Here is an 18982-nt window from a genome sequence, read left to right as displayed (position 1 = left end):
TTCCAAGGCTTCTCGAGCAAGATGCATTGAATCAAATCTCTATCAAGGTATAAAGCTCAAAGCTAGTTTTATTAATTATCAAAAGCGTATCTTACAAAAGCCATAAGAGAGTTCTTTATATAGAACTCTTAAATCGTCATATAAAAACCTATTCCTAATAGTAAAAAACCTAACGAAAAGGAAATCAACATAAAACGGAAATAACTCAAATAAGGAAAGTAGCCGTTGTAGCTTCTATGATGCCGCTGCATCAGATCTCTTAATCGTATGATGATGATCCTAAGAGCTTAGTGTCTTATTTATAATAAACAGATTCACTACTCAATCTTCGTGATTTATTTTTCCTTTTTTGAACCGTAAATTAGATATTTCCTTTTTTGAAATATATTCTTTTTACCAAAATTGATATTTCCTTTTTTTCCATCGACCTTTTGTTTTTCACCGTCATAAAAATAACTAAAATTTTTCAGTTATAATATGTTAATATAAATATACATTTATCGCAAACATATAATTTTTACAAACATAAATAAGGATAATATGAATAATAATAATAATAATAATATATTGATACAATATATATTTTCGAATTAAAATTTTAGCTATCAAAATGTAAATTTCATATTAAAAAATCAAGATGAAATATCTGATCACTTATAGAAAATATAGTTTTTTTTTTTGTTTTTAAAGGAAACAAGATTTTTTTAAAAAAAAAAATAGATTATTTTCCTAATTATTCAAAAATAAATATATATATCCCTCGAAATTTTTAGTTTCTGGCGCCGTCACATAAACCTTGGCGTTTCTCAGGTCAGAACGAGTTAAAAGGAAGCGTTTCTTATGCCAAATACGTAAAGATTCCTTATTATTATCATATACAAAACTTTTGTATAAATAAGGCTAATTAATCAGTAAAGAGAGATTTGCATTTACATTTCTAGGGTTGTCACCAAATCTTATCACAATGGTACGGATGACTACCGCCGTATTTTCAATTGCTCCGCCGTTGTTTTAAGTCGGAGGAGAATCTAAAGTCACTTTTTGTTATCTCTAATTCGCAGGCAGACGCAGCAGAGAAGAAGATCCTCACAGCAGAGGAGCTCGAGCGGAAGAAGAAGAAGGATGAAAAGGTTTGTCTTTTAAAATTATTTTTAAATCAGTTCCAATACTAACTTTTAAAAAGTGAAACACTTTATATAGGCTAAAAAAAAGGAGTTGAAAAAGCTCAAAGCTGAAGAGAAGTCGAAGCAGGCTGAACTTAAGGTAAACCCTTAACTCCAATTGTGAGTTTCGGGTCAAAGCCACTTCCTTTTGCTTTTCCATGAAAAAATAAATAATATATATCATGGTGTAGGCAAAAGAGGCTAAAGATGTCCCTAAGAAGAGCACAAAGAAGAGTTCCAAAAGGGATGCACCTGAAGAGAATCCTGAGGATTTTGTGGACCCTGAGACTCCTGATGGTGAGAGGAAGAGGCTCTCTTCACATATGGCTAAGCAGTACAGTCCTGCTGCCGTAGAGAGAGCGTAAGTGTTTTTTAGAACGATCTGACCTTGGTTGGTGTTTCATTTGCCCTACTAAAGTTCCTCTAGATAATGTCTGTGTTGCTGTTTGATTTGGTGGTCAGATGGTATGCTTGGTGGGAGAGAGCTGGTTTTTTTATTGCGGATGCTAAGAGTTCCAAGCCAGCATTTGTTATTGTAAGAACTTTAGTTCTGTTCTTGAGAAAATATTAAGGGGCTTCTTTAATCATGTAATTGATTCTGTAGGTTCTTCCTCCTCCAAATGTGACTGGAGTCTTGCATATAGGCCATGCCCTAACTGCTGCAATTCAGGTTTCATTAATATACATTGATTCTTTTTTTTTTGTTATTGCTCTGTCTGATGTATCAGTGGCTTGACAATTACTGATGCAGGATTTGATTGTTCGTTGGAAGAGAATGTCTGGGTTTAATGTACTGTGGGTGCCAGGGATGGACCATGCTGGTATAGCTACACAGGTTCGCCATTGACATCGTTGTTCTCTCTTCCTGTTGCTATAAAAATTCATCGCTGTAGAATATTTACTTTTTGCACATGGTTCCATGTTCTTTGATTCTAGACTGTGGTTGAGAAAGATCTCCAGCGTACAGGGTTGACTAGGCATGACCTTGGCCGTGAAGAATACATAAAGGAAGTAAGTTGATGTTTAAGAACACGCTCTTGAATCATTTTTACATTTTGCGTTGTTAAATGAAAAATCGTTGTTGTTTCTTATATGATCATGGAAAAGGTGTGGAAGTGGAAGGAAGAAAATGGTAGCAAGATTCTAATACAGCTACGACGTCTAGGAGCTTCTCTTGATTGGTCTCGTGAGGTACCTTTGTTGAACAAATGTCATTGAAATTTGAAAATGTTTTAATTTAATATGTTAATAGACCTTTTATCGTCACTTGTATCCCTCTGGTCTATATATGTGTGTTTATGTCACTGAGGCCTTTGTACGCTTTTACAAGGAAGGCCTTATCTACAGGTATATTTAAGCTTTGACGCAGGTCATTATTAGGCACATTTTAACTGATATACTTGTGCAGGGATATTAGGCTTGTTCATTGGGATTGTCATTTGAAAACAGCTGTATCTGACGATGAGGTTGAGCATATCGATATCAAAGAAAAAACGCTACTAAAAGTGCCTGGCTATGACAAGCCAGTAGAGTTTGGTCTCATTACTTCATTTGCTTACCCTCTGGAGGGAGGCTTGGGCGAGGTTGTTGTTGCCACCACAAGGGTGGAAACAATGCTTGGAGATACCGCCATTGCGATTCATCCTGATGATGCAAGGTACACCCATCTCCATGGGAAGTTTGCTGTGCACCCATTTAATGCACGCAGGCTACCAATCATATGCGATGGAACGCTTGTTGATCCAGGGTTTGGTACTGGTTGTGTTAAGGTACACATGCTTTGCTCTTAATATATATTTGGATGCTATGTTTCTGGCCCTAACAAATTTATCTCTGTTTATTCTTCTTTTGTAGATTACTCCTGCTCATGACCCCAATGATTTTAAGCTCGGAAAGCGTCACAATCTTGAGTTTATTAACATATTCACTGATGATGGAAAAATCAACACAAACGGCGGGGCTGACTTCACAGGGATGCCACGCTTTGCAGCACGTGAGGCAATTGTTGAAGCTTTGAAAAAACAGGTACTTCTTGATTGGTTTTGTTTGTTGGTTTGAGAAGATATTTTGAAACAATCAGGGTGGTTCAATGTTGTAAAAATCGCTAGGCGGTGGTTAGGCCTCTTATAGAAGATTATCGATTATTTGTACACTGGTTGTTTTAAATTGTCTTAAAAGCTGTTTTGTCAATATATATACTCCAGGGACTATACAGAGATGCACAAAACAAGGAAATGAGGCTTGGTCTTTGCCAAAGAACCAGCGATGTTATTGAGCCTATGATTAAACCTCAGTGGTACGTCAATTGCAGCACGATTGCAAAGGAGGCTCTCGATGTTGCCACCAGTGATGAAAACAAGAAGCTAGAATTTATACCAAAGCAGTACACTGCAGAGTGGAGAAGGTTAATTTCATTTATCATTTTAGGGAACTTTATGGTTTCTATCCTTACCCCTATCTATGTATTAACAATCACAGTGGAACCTTAACAGATGGCTAGAGAACATACGTGACTGGTGCATCTCAAGACAGCTTTGGTGGGGCCACAGGATACCAGCATGGTACGCCACTCTCGAGGAAGATCAGCTCAGGGAGATTGGCGCGTACAACGACCATTGGGTTGTTGCTAGAACCGAGGAAGAAGCTCGGAAAGAGGCTGCTGAAAAGTTCTCTGGGAAGAGGTTTGATCTAGCCCAAGATGATGATGTGCTTGACACGTGGTTTTCTTCTGGGATCTTTCCTTTATCTGCTCTGGGATGGCCTGATGAAACGGACGAGTTCAAAGCCTTTTACCCAACATCTGTCCTAGAAACTGGACATGATATTCTCTTCTTTTGGGTCGCTCGCATGGTTATGATGGGAATGAAACTAAGTGGGGACGTTCCATTCAGCAAGGTACGTGTAAATGCCAAGTTGAACATGGACCATACTCTCTCTTTATCATCCTTCTTGTTGTATTTGCTATATATATAGGTTTATTTGCATCCTATGATACGCGATGCACATGGGCGTAAGATGTCAAAGTCTCTTGGAAATGTTATTGACCCGATTGAAGTAATAGACGGGGCAACTCTTGAGGCGCTTCATGAGAGATTAGAAAAGGGTAACTTGGATCCAAGAGAGCTGGTTGTTGCCAAAGAAGGACAAGTGAAAGACTTTCCTAACGGTATTTCTGAATGTGGTGCTGACGCTCTTCGGTTTGCACTCGTCTCTTACACTGCTCAGGTACTATCCAATGCACACGCCCATGGCTGGTCCTGGGCAAAACCGAATGAAACATTTCGTCTATTATGACCCCCGATTTGTTTAAAGAAAATTACATAGACATAAACTCCTAAATTTGTAAAAAGAAAAAAAACTATTAAACTCTTTATTTAATCTTCTATAGCCTCCAGAATCTCAGGGGTGCCTCCTCAAACCTCTTATTTTTGCTCCTAAGTTATATGATCTTGTAAACTAAGAATGTTGCTCTTGCTTGTTTGTTTTGTAGTCTGACAAAATAAACTTGGACATTCTCCGTGTGGTGGGCTACCGTCAGTGGTGTAACAAGCTGTGGAACGCGGTCAGGTTTGCCTTGATAAGGCTTGGCGACGGTTATTCCCCTCCGGTGGCTGTCAGCCCCGAAACGATGCCGTTCAGCTGCCAGTGGATTCTCTCTGCGCTAAACAAGGCCATATCGAAGACGGTGGAGTCGCTGAATGCATTTGAGTTCTCGGATGCAGCCAACACGGTATATGCATGGTGGCAATATCAGTTCTGTGATGTGTTCATTGAAGCTATCAAGCCTTATTTTGTTAACCCTGCTCTGGCTTCAGATAGAGCTCACGCACAACATGCGCTCTGGGTGACTCTGGAGACTGGTTTGAGACTGCTTCACCCGTTTATGCCGTTTATTACTGAAGAGCTGTGGCAACGGCTGCCTTCACCAAAGGACTCTGAAAGAAAGGCTTCTATTGTGATATGTGACTACCCATCTGCTATAGAGGTCAGTTAGTAACTCGTCTATCATAGTTTTTACAGTGTTCTAACTCCTTTTCTTGTGATGACAGAATTGGACAAATGAGAAAGTGGAGACTGAAATGGAAACCGTTCTAGCGAGCGTGAAGTGTCTGAGGGCACTCCGGGCTGAGTTGCTGGAGAAACAGAAAAACGAAAGGTTACCTGCTTTTGCTCTGCGTGAAAACAACATAACATCGGAGATTGTAAAATCTCACGAGTTGGAGATCAGGACTCTTGCAAACCTATCGTCCTTAGAGGTAAACAAGTCTAATCTTTGGTTTCTTTCTTATGACTTTCTCTACTGTTTCGTCGTCTTTCTTTTAATGAGTTTATATATGGGTCTTTGCTATAGGTTCTGTTGAAGGGAGAAGACGCAGCTCCAGCCGGTTCTGCAGTTGAGACGGTGAACGAGAACCTCAAGGTGTATCTCAGAGTGGACAGGGCCATTTACGTAGAAGCTGAACAAGAAAAGATCAGAAACAAGATTGCCGAACTACAAAAGTAATAACAATCTTTAATTGAACCAAAACAAAATGTATGAAACGTAATTTCCTTTTTTTGACATTTGACTTTCTTGTTTTCATTAGACAAAAGGAGAAGCTACAGATGATGATGAGTGCGTCAGGGTACGAAGAGAAGGTCCCTGCGAACATTAAAGAAGACAACGTCGCAAAGCTCGCCAAGATTCTCCAAGAATTCGATTTCTTTGAGAAGGAAAGTGCTCGTCTCGTTGCAGAGGGAAATGAACAAATGAAGCAGAAGTGAGAAACACAAAGCTACAGTTTCTGTCTGGAAAAAAGACATAAGCATATGAAACATTTATTTGAGGTTTGAAAAACTATATGTATGAAATGATATTATTCTGGAACCGGTATTGACTTGGTGCACTAGTTTGTACTTATTTATTTGAGTTCTTGTGCATGCATCTATTTTGTTTGGTTGACTGCACTATTTGAAAATCTCTTAGAGAGAGGGACTTCAACTTTGGTCTATATACATATAGATTTTGAGGTGAATAAAAGTATTAACTATAATATAATGCATCTGCGAGTAGAAGTGAGAGTGAGAAACATGATAACAAAAACGAATGATAGAACAACATATAATTTCTTTGTCGTCTAGCTATTCTTCAAGATCTCATTATGAAGCATTTAATAGCATTATTAGTGGTAAGATGTTCATATGGATATCTTACTAATATAATTATAAATATATTTAATATAATTTAATTATGTTGTTTAATTTAAAATAATAAAAAAGTGTAAATCATTAATATAAATGTAAGTGTCATTTGAGTTTCTCAAAAAAGAAATTTTGATATCTCATTGAGATATCATTTCACCTTTTTTTTTTTTTTATCATTTCACTTTCTTTCATCTATTTTAATTACTTTTTATTTGTTTAATGTGGAGAAATTTATTTAAATATCCTTTAATGAAGATGCTCTAACTGTAGCTACCAGATATGATGAATCTCTTCTCTCTTCATTTTTTTCATGTGTTATATTGTGAAGGACCATAAAACAAAACAAACTTATATTAGTTTCCGGCAGAAAGAATCAGTTCCTGTGCGAAGGTGGATCAGTTCGGGTGCCTTCTATGTATATTCAGCTCATCATCGCCTTCAGATTACAGAAGCTGTTCAGATAGTTTCTCTCCTAAGAAGGCTTCTCTCTTTCTATCAGTATTGTTATAAATTGTTCAAAAACAGCATTTTAACTTTGTTTCAGAAAATGGTATAAATTTAATATTCGTACCCAGAAAAAACTTATTAAGTTATGATAATAGTCGTTAGAAGATATAATAGTCGTTGGTATTACTAAAAAGTAAAAACATAAAAGGTAAGGACTGTTTCGGCCTGTCACATTTATCGTGAAATCATTGCATATTTGCATAGGGCAGTGAATGAGTTGAGAGAGTACTAGCAGCTTTTATTTTGTGTGCGTGTGTTCTCTTTTTTTTTCTGTTTATTTATTCTTTTTTACATCTTTGTTCTTTTCTTGTGTCAATATTTACGGAGGATAGCTAGCTGGCTATGTCACGAGTGTTTGTCCTGTAATGCTTTTCGAAAATATATTCACGTATTATATAAGTTGCCATATCTGTATTTGTATCGATATGTATAACAGTTTCTTGCATATTAACAAGGGTCGTCTTGTCCCCATCAAAAATTGAAATAATCAACAGTATCCTGTATTTATGTCTCTTTCTACATACATAATGGTAACAAAAGTTATGTTATACAAGCTAAATGAGTTCAGTTCAGCTGATTATAAAAGTTGAAGTCATAAAAATATGAAGCTGTTTGAAAAAATAGATTTATGTTTTGTAAAACAATCAACGTGTTATGAACTAGCATGACGAGTGGTTTAGACTGGCATGGCATGTGATCTTTTCTGTCTCCTACAGTGCCGTCTTACTAGTGGGGACAAGAAGGGCGTCCCGATACCCGGGTCCTGTCTCTAGAGTCTAGAGTTTGATTCAGTCGCATCCAAACTAAGCTGTTACCGTTTGAGTCGATATGAGCAAATAACGACAGAGTTCTATAGTGTATTGAAAACCTTCCAACTTTCTTTCACCAGTGTATGAGTCTTATGTATAGGGCCCAACTTGAGATTGCCCATAAATGAAGTGGACCAACGACTGAAGGAGAAAGAGATAATATCCCAAAGCAATTTGTAGTATTAGTTGATTTTTTTCTCGACAATATGTTCTTCACGGGAATTTTGATCCTTCACGTCAACGACAAGTCTACCTTCCACATGTTTCTCCTTTCTCCCTCTTAGTTGTTTTTTTTTAATTTGGTAAAAATTCTCCCTCTTAATCAAAAAAATACAAATATATATATGTATATATATATATTCATTCAGCACTATATGTAAATCTATATTTGATAACCATGCTCCTTTTAAAACTTTGGTTTGTACTCTCTATCCCAATATAGTCAACGTATACAAAGTTATGTTTGTAAAAGTATAACATCTCTACAAAGCTGAAATTTACTACAGAACATACTTTGTATAAATTCAAATCTACACGGACACAACTGAAATCACTGTCAATGGTTTGATAAACGTCATGGAGAAAAATTGGACCAGTTCAAATAGAGTCAAAAACTATATTAGTTATTACGTTTTGTTGCCTATATATATTTTTGTAACTCTTTTTAGAATTATACACATACATTATTACACTTGTCTATTTATATATCTGCAAAAAGTCGGATCAAAACATAGAAAATGGAGTTGGTGGAGTCAACATCGGAAAGTAACAATAAAGACCAAAATAAATAGAGCTAGGTTATGTCTTGAGAGTGGCAACACCGTTTTACCTTTTAAAAATTTAACGAATGTTTTGACAGCTACATAAAACTCTTTTCTATTTCTTTTCGTTAAAAACTTCTAAAACATAGCAATATGTTGACACAACTCAAATTTTTCGTCTCCATCCAGCTAAACTGATGCCGTTTGTGTAAGTTAATTATATGTTAATTTGATGCTTGAAAATTCTGATTATTTGCTGAAATAATTTATACAAATCATGTCACATTTGCCCATATGCGTTCTTTTGAATTAGGTGGCCGAACATCTTTCTATTGTATATAATTTGTAATATATATTATAACAAAACTGACGTTATAACAATTCTTATTAGTATATTCTAAATATTGGCTTACGACACGAACTGAATAGAGTTGGAATGTTGGATGCTTCTGTTTGTATTATGCTTTTGTTGGAATATTATCCGATCCGTTAACGTGTTATTGTAGACAGATCTCTCTTGAAATCTGGCTCATAACATGCATGTGCAACGTGGGATATATAATTTATGTATGCATCTATCAATCAGTTCATTTGGTTATGCGAAAAATAAGATTAGTCTTCAGATACTACATATAGCTAATGTTTGTTTAAATTAATTCTCATGCTACATGCAAATGTACAACCAATTATATAGATGACGTTTCGTTATGGATTCATATAAATCATATCATAAAAGAACAAATTATATAGTCGATATTTCCGAGAAAAAACGTCTAACTAATGGAATTGACTTACTCGTTGAAAAAACCCAAATATTACTTAAGATATGTATTCACTTTAATAGTTGAAAACGACAAACGAAAAAAAGATGCTTAAAATAAATTATCCAAGATACCAGCATCAAGATTTTTCAAATGGATTATTTGGACGTGGAAACTTCATATCAACGTCCAAAGGAGCTCCACTACGACCACCACTACCATTTACGTTGCTCACATTGCCTCCACTGACGCCAAGAAAGTCCAAAGTCAACCTATCAGAGCCTCCCATGCTAAGATTGTTTCCAAAATGAAGGTCGAAAAGACTGCTACCGGACCGGCCTTGATGATCTGTTGTCGCAGCTAGAGAGTTCATTAGACCTTGAAGGTTTCCATTATCACTATCTCCAAAGTCATTAACGACCGCACTTGAAGAAGATGAAGAAGTTAACCCTCTAAGCAAAGCAGATGGATCGTTGTTATCAGCATTGGTGAAAAGTGAAGGGACACTTGTATGATCAGTGTTCTTGGTGTTGTCTTGAAAGTATCCGAGGTTAAACAAGCTGTTGTTATTGTTGTTGTTGTTGATGTTATCACCGAGGCTGATCAGACCGTGCTGGTTCATGAGTGTCTGATCGTTCTGCGACAAGAATCCTTGGTTCGAAGGGCATTGCATAAGAAAATTGGTAGGCCCGGGATTAGGGTTTGAGGACTGAGGAAGGAAGGCTTCAAACTTTTCGGTAGATGAACGGTTCAGATTGTAACCTGCAGCTAGAGGGGCAAAACTAGTGTTCGAGTTGTTACCGAAATGGTTGTGAGAGAGAGCAGAAGCAGCACTGCCGTAAAATCCAGGTCTACTGACACCTCCACCAGCAGCTGCTGCCATTGCCGTGAAGCTCACGGTAGGGTTTCTTGTTGACTCCTGTATTAATGCATCACAGAACGCCCTATGCGTAATGTAACTATCTCTTCTGCCATAACACCCCAAAAAATGTATTAAGGTTAATATTACAAATTATGTAAGCTAATGCACAAATTAAAAAAGAAGAAGAATATTTTAACCAAAACCAATATAATAAAATATATAAAACCCTAGAGATGTGAAGTGTTCATCAACTACTCCTATATCACACTGACCACAATATTCATTAATTAAACAATGAAACCAACCACTCTTATACATAATCTAATAACTAAATTTATATTATGAAGAAAGAAAAAGGAAAGAGAAATAGGGAGAGGCCCACAAGAAGAGGAGGTACATGGAAAGAGGAACCTGCAAAGGTGAAGAAGAAGAAAACAAAAATGGGAATGCATAGAAACAAATCCAACTCACATGTGACCAAATTTAGCATCTTTTATTTTTCTCCTATCCCACTCACTATCTTCCTCACTTACTCTATTCATCAGCAACCAAACAAATATATTGATGGATCCTATGTGTATATATGCATATATGTTCATGTCCCCATGTAGGAAATATGATGTTCCGTGACCAATATAGATGATGATATCTATATGCATAGATTTCATTCACATGTCAATATACATATAAAGTTTACATAATCATTAGTTAGAATTTTACTATTCACTGACCGACATATTTTTTAACTGGAATCTCAAGCAGAAGCCTAGAGTAGTAACCTTTAAAATTTAGTAAAAATTGCTTTCAGGTTTGAACATAAAATGAAACCGCTAGAATATAACGTACGGAGTAACCAACACGTTTTTGAATGTTTATTATCATATGTTCTTGTCACAGTCTAGTATGTATAAACCGATTCTCATTTGATATTACTGAAGGCAAATTATCAAAAAAGAAGAAAAAAGTTTATTGAAAATGGAACCAAGAAAGACGATATATAGTTTACCTAGAGAAGATGGTACCACAGTCACAGCGATACTCTTTGGTACCACAAGTCTTAGAGTGAGCTTTCCAATCAGATTGAACAGCGTAACGCTTAGAGCATTTCTCGCATTTAAACTGCTTCTCACCGTGCTTCCGGTAATAATGCTTCTTGATACCGGTGAGGTCTCCGAGAGCACGTGACGGGTCATGGTGGACGCACGTGGGCTCCGGACACAGATACACCTTCCTCCTGATCACTTCTTGTTTAGACTTTTGTTTCAGCTTCCATGGAAGGTTGTGTCCTCTCCGGTGAAGCTGTAGATTCTGTTCTCTTTGAAACCCTTTGTTGCATACTTCACATAGGAATCTGTTCGTCGCCATTATTGTCTTTGGAGATAACGCTATCACTTCAGCATCTGGATCTGTTCAATTTAAAATAAAAATAGACTCAATTATACATAATAAGCAAATTGATAGACTAATGAATCTTCTTGTAAAAATTGTTGAATAGAGATCACAAGCAATTCCAAATAATTAATATACAATCTATCAGATCGAATGATGATAATCTTGATTCTTAATATACAAAGAAAATTGAATTAAATCTAAGGAAAGTTATTCACTAATGCTTATTATTATTTTTATTTTTTTTTGGAATTTGGAACACAAACTTATAATATATGTTTATGTATAACAACATATATTAAATAGATTTACTTGGGTTTCCAGGTTGGTTTCTTCGTTTCTTGGGTGGTTGTAGTGGAGCAACGGAGTTGGGTTGTTGAATCATCGTCACCGCCGTCTCTTCACGGTTAAAGTTGTTTGCTCCGGTGGCGGCGCTGGCCAGGAGGAAAGACTGAGTGGAAGATGATGAAATTGAGTTGTTGTACGATGAAGACATCTCCTCAGAGTCTCCTTTTGCTAAATCTACAAAGATCCATAAATAAAATAATTTAAAAAATGACAGAGAAGAAAGAAATGAAAATATGATTCACAAGAAAACGAAAGCAAAGAATTAGAAGAACAGGAAGAAGCCATAGATATTGACGACATGAAAAAGGAGAAAAAAAAATCACTAGAAGACATTTACGAGAACAAAGAGAACAAGTATAAATCCAAAGAGTTAGATTAAATTTGTAGTTTTTTGAAAGAAGACAGTATGAGTTGTTTTTTTATTGTACTAAGTCTTGAGATGCAGAGAAAGAAACCAAGAAGAAAAAGGTCAACAAAAAGCTAAAACTCAGAGACAAAGAAAGAAACCAAGTAGGTGATGATGATACTGTTAGAGGATGAAGAAGAAGAAACCGTAGGCAAATATATATATGATATATATATATACAAATACACACACCTCAAAAAAACCCTATCTTTCTCTCTCTTTCTCTCTTGTTCTGCTTTTTTAATAATTGGAGTGACTTGTAATATCTCAATATACATACATATTATATATATAAGTCTCTTTTCCTTTCTCCCTTATAAAGAATTAACTGATTAAAATTCTGATATATTTCTACTTCGTCGCCAACTTATGGTGATTTATATATTGACTAAAAATTACGTTGTGGAATTATGGTTTAAATGATCTCATTATAATTTTAACATGGTTAATTACCTGTTGTAAATATTTTTTAGATGGCATGATACACTTCTCTCTTCTTTAAATTTTAGAAATTACTTTATTACAATCTTTTAGTTATATTTTTTTAAATAAAAGATTCTAAATTATTGTTACAGCATCGTAAATTATGGGTTATATTGCAGCATAAAATAAATTGTAAGACAAACCTTGAAATAGTGTAAGATTGTGGTTTAGGAAATTCTGATAAGTATTATATTAAAAACATTTTGAAAAAATGAGGAAGGTTACGGTTTGGGTGTCATTGTAAGAGAAACGGTGAAATGTGGGCACATGCGGGTGTGGTCAGGGGGCCACCTCAGAGTCTTTCTCGTGTCTCTCTGATGGCTTTAAGACAAAACCTTTTTTATTTCTTATCATTAAACTCATGATTTTTTGTATTTAAACAACCTAAGCGGCTAAGCCTTCACTATTTTTCTTCCATCTATCTTTACCTCGAATATTAGTTTACGTACTACCTGTCTACCCATTAGAGGTACAAGAAAACATTACTAAATTTATTTCAGTCTTATAATTTTATGTCAACTTTTGTTTTCTATAATGTATGATTTAAAGTGTTTTTTCTGTTAAAGGTGACTATATCAAATATATTTTAAAACATGATTTTGATAATGTAACAGTTAATATAAACATTAACATAGTTTGAACAAATTAATCATCCCGTGTTTTTTTTTTTGTCAACTGATAATTCATATAAATAAAGGAGTTTAGTACAAAGCTATGTTGGTTTGAAGATGAGCATCTTTAGCCAAAGAGTCTGCTCGAACATTACAAGAACGCAAAACATGTGAAAAAAGGATGAAATTTAAAGACGAGGATAGAGACTCAATATCTTTAAGAACTCCATAGAGCTCCATAGGAAATACTTTCGAGTTGATCGCTCTAATGAGCTCGAGGTTGTCGGATCGAATCCAGACGTTCGGTGACCCATGCTGTCGCACAGTGATCAGGGCTTCTCTCAACGCCAAGGCCTCTGCCATAAGAGGTGAGGCTACAAACTCAGACCGGGCTTGTCCTTCAATGCAGAGATCACTCTGCTTGTCTTCAACTATCCATCCAAGACCTGCAGTTAAGGTTTCAATCCTCCAAGACGCATCACAGTTAATAATGGCACACTCTTCCGGTACGGTTGGGTACATTATAGGCTGCATAGCGATAGGTTTGTTCCCTACAGTGACCTGAGCTATTTCCTATTCACGCGCTCCCATCAAGGCGTTTGTTAGGATAGTAGTAGAAGGCACCGGTCTGGCTTCAAAGACCAGTAGGTTCCTAGCATACCACAGATTCCATAGGATCCACGGGAGGACAGGGGAGGTAATACCTGTAGGTGGTAGACAGGTCAGGTGAGGAGGGCTGATAAGAGCTTGGACAGGTGTGGTGAGGCTACTCCAGTCTGGCGCTACATGGAGAGGAGCCAAACCCCATACTTGTTGGGCGAAAGGACATGAGAAGAATAGGTGCAAAGCAGTCTCCGGTGCGTTACAGTGCGGGCATTGTCCTCCGCATGCGATACCTCTGTTTTGGAGGTTTACTCCTAGAGGAAGTGCTCCACAACTGAGCTTCCATAAGAATAGCTTTAATTTTTCCGATGTTTTCACTATCCATATATGTTGTTTCCAACTGAATCCCACTGGCGTGGGAGCTCTGTTCGTAGCTGTCTCATTTTTCTCCATAATAGCATAGTAATCCGACTTGACACTATACTCCTCGGTTTTTGTTTTCTGCCATAAGAAGGAGTCTTCCGCTTGTTGTCTACTTGGTTTGATCTGGTAGATAATGTGGGCGATCTCTGGAAAGAGCAGATCCACTTTTTCCTTATTCCACGATGCATCTTCTCTGTTCAGGAGGTCCGCCACTACGAGTGCGCTATCTTCTTCCAGAGAAGGTCCATAGGGTCGTAGATGTTCTGAAGTAGAGAGCCAAGACTCTGTCCAGGCACTAGTTGATTCCCCGTTGCCAATAGCCTTCCCAAGGTGTCTCTCAATCAGCTCACACCCCATCATAATACCTCGCCAACCATGCGATGCAGAAGCCGAGCACGAAACCTCAAGGAGAGATGAACTGTGGCAATATTTACCCAGAAGGATACGGCTCATGAGACTATCTGGTCTCTTGATGATTATCCATGCAAGCTTTGCCAGCATTGCGATGTTAAACTCTCGGATATCCCGGAAACCCAAACCTCCTTTCTGTTTTGGCTGCGGTAGAGAATCCCAATCAATCCAACAAATCTTCCTTGTTGTAGCATCTGAGTCCCACCAAAACATGGTGAGTGCTGCCTGTATACGGTCACAAAGGTCCAAGGGTAAGAGGAAACATGACATGGAGTAGGTTGGGATAGCTGCCAAGACTGCTTTGAGCATAGTCAATTTCCCGGCTGGCGATAAGCGCCGTGTGGACCATGAGGTGGCTTTTAGCTTTATCCTATCAACGATAGAGGTGAAGAGGTCTCTCTTCTTGCGGGTAAACAGCTCGGGGAGACGAAGATACTTTCCCACGCCTCCTTCTGTCGCTATACCAAGAGATTGTTTAATCCGGTCGCGGGTTTCTTGTGGTGTTCTAGCTGAGAAGGTGATGGAGGATTTAAGGCTGTTGATCTGTTGACCCGAAGCGTTTCCATATTCCTCAAGAATCCTCTTCAGGGTGGCGCAGCTTCTAGTGTTGGCTTTCGTGAAGAACATTGTATCGTCCGCGAACATTGTATCATCTCGTGTATATGTGTGTAATGTTTTACACTACTTCAATTGGTGACCACATTTTAGGAAAAGAATGTGATGAATTGTTGTTCCTCAAAAATTAATACCAATCAGATTGAAATTTTTGTCCAATTTTTAACACACGGGCCCCACTATATTCCTCTCTTTTCCTCATTTAAGGAGGAACTCATGAACAAATAATTCTTCCTCTAATTTCGATAAGGAACGAGTTGAATCTATAGTTTAAAGTTTTTTTAAGTTATAAAGTTCACATGAATTTAAAAGTTGGCGCAAGAAACTAACAAAATATTCACTCATCAACATTCAACCTCAGTTTAACCTTATCATATAAAGTTTAAACTTATCGTTTCAATCTCATGATTATCCCATTAACTCTATAAATAGTTAATAATTCTTGTTTCACTGTACGTGTGCATTGATGCTAATTTATATTTATTAAAGAACAATTACCCTCAGAGACAGTTTTAAGTTTTTTATAACATTAAAAGACAGTTCTTGCTACTAGAGCAGTTTTTTCTAACCAAAACTACTTTCTACCTATTCACTAACTAAATAACATAACTAACCATGAAGTTGGTCAACGAAACGGTTAAATGCACTTGAGTCCTAACATCTTTCTCTCTCCCTCATCGATTTTACTCCGACATTTTTTTCTCAGATCTCACAAGCCATGCTTTTCATGTTCTACAATAGCTTCCCATCTATGAACCTAACCAACTAATAAAAATAATCAACATCCCAACCACGACGTTCGATTAGGCAAAATGGCAGTGAACAATACTAACCAGCAGCGTACATTTTGCAGGGAAGAAAACCCAAGAAAAGTATGAGCAAATTGTCGTCGAGGACTCGAGCTTTGACGAATTTGAGTTCTGGGTTCGAGAATTACGGAATCCTAGATGATGAAAGCTAAAGAAAAGTTGATTCTTTTGGTGCTTGGAGTTGACGGGTCAATAAACGAGTTACAGTAGGAGAGCTCTCCGTCCTCAGCTCCTCTGTCCAAGATGGCGTAGATGTTAGGTCTCGTTCACCGGTGGTCGTTGCTCTTCGTCGCGTCTCGTTAACATCAGCTTCTCCACGTCTCAAGCCCATGACCGCTCCATCTCGGGTCGTGCTTTCAGACTTCTCCGCCGTCGGAATTAATTCTCACCATCGTGTCTCTGCTCTGTTGTTGCCTGCTCGCCATCGTCGTCAACGAGATCCGACGAAAAGATAGACCGAGCGACATCAATGGATGAGTTTCATCTTTTTCATCTTTGGTCCTTTAGTTTTTTGCTTCTTTCACAACATGCCTCAATTTACAATCTGATCAATTTGCTTCATAAATTTACCCCAATACTTTCAATGTAGCAATATGGCCTTCCGTATATATTCAGAAATAGTCCTTCGGCTTTTAATTATTTTCATTATTCCCCCAAAATATTAAAATGAGCAGATTAGTCCCTAAAATCACATTGTACATGACATGAGATGTACACGAGTACACGACATGGGATGTACAAAATCACATTGTATAGAAAACAATAATCTTTCAGAAATAGTCCGCTGGCTTTTGATTATTTTCATTCTGGCTCCAGAGCATTAAAATGTGCAGATTAGTCCCCAAAATCACATTGTACACGACATGGGATACATGAGATGTACACGTGTACACGACATATGATGTACAAAATCACATTGTACCCAACATGGATGTACACAATCACACTGTACATAATGTACACGACATGGGATGTACACAATACAATAAACAACAATCTTTCTACATGGAAGCATGCTCCCATATTGGAACAAATCGATGGGACGAGATTTGCGGAAAATATTTCACAGGCACTGATGGTTATGCATTGAAAGCTAGATCTTGGAAGGCTTTTATTCTTTTTAACACATCTAAAGATGTTTGCATGTTTGACATATATACTTTCAAAAGAAATTTACATGTACACATGTTTTTCACTATCGATAAGGGCTAACGTGTACAATATACATATTATATTTTATCAGATATTTACATGTACACATATGTTTGAGATAGATGTTAGATGTCCAACATGTTGTAAAGATCACCCAATGTACTCGTGTACACGAAAAAAATGTACATACACAAAACACAAAATATATGTTTGGTTTGGATCAAAACCGCATGCAACCTGTATGTATTGAACTTCTTTCTTTCTCTCTGTTCCCATTTCATCCTCTCCAACACCCCTGAGATTCCCAGATTTTAGATTATGTCTCTCGCTTGGGAATCGGTCTGTCACAAAAAACCTCCTAGACAAAAGTTCTTTAAAATCATCAAGGCCATGCGCCTCTTCGCCGCTCCCCCCCTCGATATCCTCCACCGCTTCGCCACCTTCGGAAACACAAAGATATTTATTTACAAAGGGCAAAAAATTAAAAAATCAAATCAGTTATCACCCTAATCACCTATGTTCACTTTCAGCCGCAGATTCCGTCTCCTCGACAACGTCGCCGGAATCTTCAACGTACGCTGTTAAAGTCTCACCGGCCGGATATCGCCTCCTATTCCTCTCAAACAGAGTTTCGAGATTTACTCTCCGTAACTGATGTTTGTCAAAAGGTAAAGGTGAAAGTAATTAATAACACGACCCCACCACTCCGCTTCGAAATTCAAAAATCGAACCGGAAATATTATAAAATAATTAACCTAACTAAATGAAACAACCAGTTACGCTTTTTGGAGTCTTTCTATCCAAAAACTACCTCTGTAGCGGGAACTGCTCTATAATGTAAAAGAAAACTTGAAACTGCCCCTGTGTGTAATAAACTCTTTATTAAATTATGAAAACCTCTATTCATCTGTTTGTTTACCAGTTATATTTACTAATTGTTCAATTCTTTATTCCTCTGTAGTCAATTTTTTTTTCCAGTTCAATTCCTTAAATGAAACTTTGTTCAATATTTTTTCCATTTATTTTGTTCATTAAGAGGTCACCAATTGAAGCCATATGATCAAATTTACAAAAATAATAGAAATTGCGGTACAATTAATGGAAAATGTAATAGTAATTTTCAATAATTATAGGAAATAATTTTTGTCTTCACAAATTAAAATATAAAAAATAAAATATTACATAAACAAAAAATATCTTTTAGCGTTTCTTCTAGAAATATTTTTTAATAAGGAAAAACAAACAGTTGACCATAAAAACAAACTATTTTCTAAAATAAGATATAATTATTATTTATTAAAAGAAAATACAAACATTTTCATTTAAAACAACTAAGTTCAGTTGTACACGTATGCTCCAGTTTGTAGTGGTATTAAAGAGTACTAGATTTTGATCTGCGCTTGTGAAGCACAAATTTTTTGGATTATATTATAATACAAAGTCTTATTATATCAAAAAATATAATTTTTAACAGTTATATAATCTACGAATTAGTTTATTTGAGATTTTATATGTACACTTTTACGTAAATTTCTTTTAGGCATGAGAATTATATCCGGATAAAAAAATAAACCGAGCCGACCCGAAAATATAGGTTTAGTTCAGGTCCAGAGAAGATAACCTATTGGGTTTTTTTTGGACCCGCAGGTCTTTGTTTGAGTCTGGATCCTACCCTAGACCCGATC

General features: G+C 36.7%; 3 protein-coding genes across 4 annotated transcripts; 1 reads left to right on the top strand and 2 right to left on the bottom strand.

Annotated features, from left to right (window-relative positions):
• The first annotated feature begins 912 nt into the window (after positions 1-912).
• On the top strand, positions 913-6042 carry LOC106311875 (valine--tRNA ligase-like). The gene is made up of 19 exons (XM_013749197.1): positions 913-967; positions 1062-1130; positions 1201-1263; positions 1355-1524; positions 1626-1698; positions 1768-1833; positions 1915-1998; positions 2100-2174; positions 2271-2354; positions 2416-2510; positions 2572-2932; positions 3018-3188; positions 3368-3567; positions 3656-4058; positions 4137-4388; positions 4654-5148; positions 5213-5419; positions 5515-5663; positions 5750-6042. The coding sequence occupies exons 1-19, from the start codon at positions 965-967 to the stop codon at positions 5925-5927; spliced, it is 3198 nt and encodes a 1065-aa protein (XP_013604651.1). The 5' UTR covers positions 913-964; the 3' UTR covers positions 5928-6042.
• A 3104-nt stretch (positions 6043-9146) lies between these two features.
• Positions 9147-12448, bottom strand: LOC106311873 (protein indeterminate-domain 6, chloroplastic-like). Of its 2 annotated transcripts, none has more exons than XM_013749196.1 (4): positions 12383-12448; positions 11749-11958; positions 11054-11453; positions 9147-10153 (listed from the first exon to the last, which is right to left on the bottom strand). In XM_013749196.1, the coding sequence occupies exons 2-4, from the start codon at positions 11930-11932 to the stop codon at positions 9325-9327; spliced, it is 1413 nt and encodes a 470-aa protein (XP_013604650.1). In that variant the 5' UTR covers positions 11933-11958; positions 12383-12448; the 3' UTR covers positions 9147-9324. The 2 variants fall into 2 exon arrangements, with proteins under 2 accessions (XP_013604650.1, XP_013604649.1); XM_013749195.1 differs by lacking the exon at positions 12383-12448 and adding an exon at positions 12292-12376.
• Positions 12449-13857: 1409 nt separating this feature from the next.
• Positions 13858-15366, bottom strand: LOC106308921. Its single transcript, XM_013746021.1, has one exon. The coding sequence runs from the start codon at positions 15364-15366 to the stop codon at positions 13858-13860; it is 1509 nt and encodes a 502-aa protein (XP_013601475.1).
• Positions 15367-18982: the final 3616 nt, after the last annotated feature.

This window comes from Brassica oleracea, chromosome C8, assembly GCF_000695525.1.
Source record: "Brassica oleracea var. oleracea cultivar TO1000 chromosome C8, BOL, whole genome shotgun sequence".
NCBI classification, from domain to species: domain Eukaryota; kingdom Viridiplantae; phylum Streptophyta; class Magnoliopsida; order Brassicales; family Brassicaceae; genus Brassica; species Brassica oleracea.
Note: the sequence above shows the minus strand (reverse complement) of the source record. Positions and strands in the feature narration are given on the sequence as shown.

Coding starts and splice junctions, on each gene's coding strand:
- LOC106311875 (XM_013749197.1), top strand. Junction 5,149..5,212: donor ACTACCCATCTGCTATAGAG/GTCAGTTAGTAA, acceptor TTGTGATGACAG/AATTGGACAAATGAGAAAGT. Junction 5,664..5,749: donor AAGATTGCCGAACTACAAAA/GTAATAACAATC, acceptor TGTTTTCATTAG/ACAAAAGGAGAAGCTACAGA.
- LOC106311873 (XM_013749196.1), bottom strand. CDS start 11,932: ATGTCTTCATCGTACAACAACTCAATTTCATCATCTTCCACTCAGTCT. Junction 11,454..11,748: donor AAACCAACCTGGAAACCCAA/GTAAATCTATTT, acceptor TAAATTGAACAG/ATCCAGATGCTGAAGTGATA. Junction 10,154..11,053: donor TGTGGTACCATCTTCTCTAG/GTAAACTATATA, acceptor GTGTTATGGCAG/AAGAGATAGTTACATTACGC.
- LOC106308921 (XM_013746021.1), bottom strand. CDS start 15,366: ATGTTCGCGGACGATACAATGTTCTTCACGAAAGCCAACACTAGAAGC.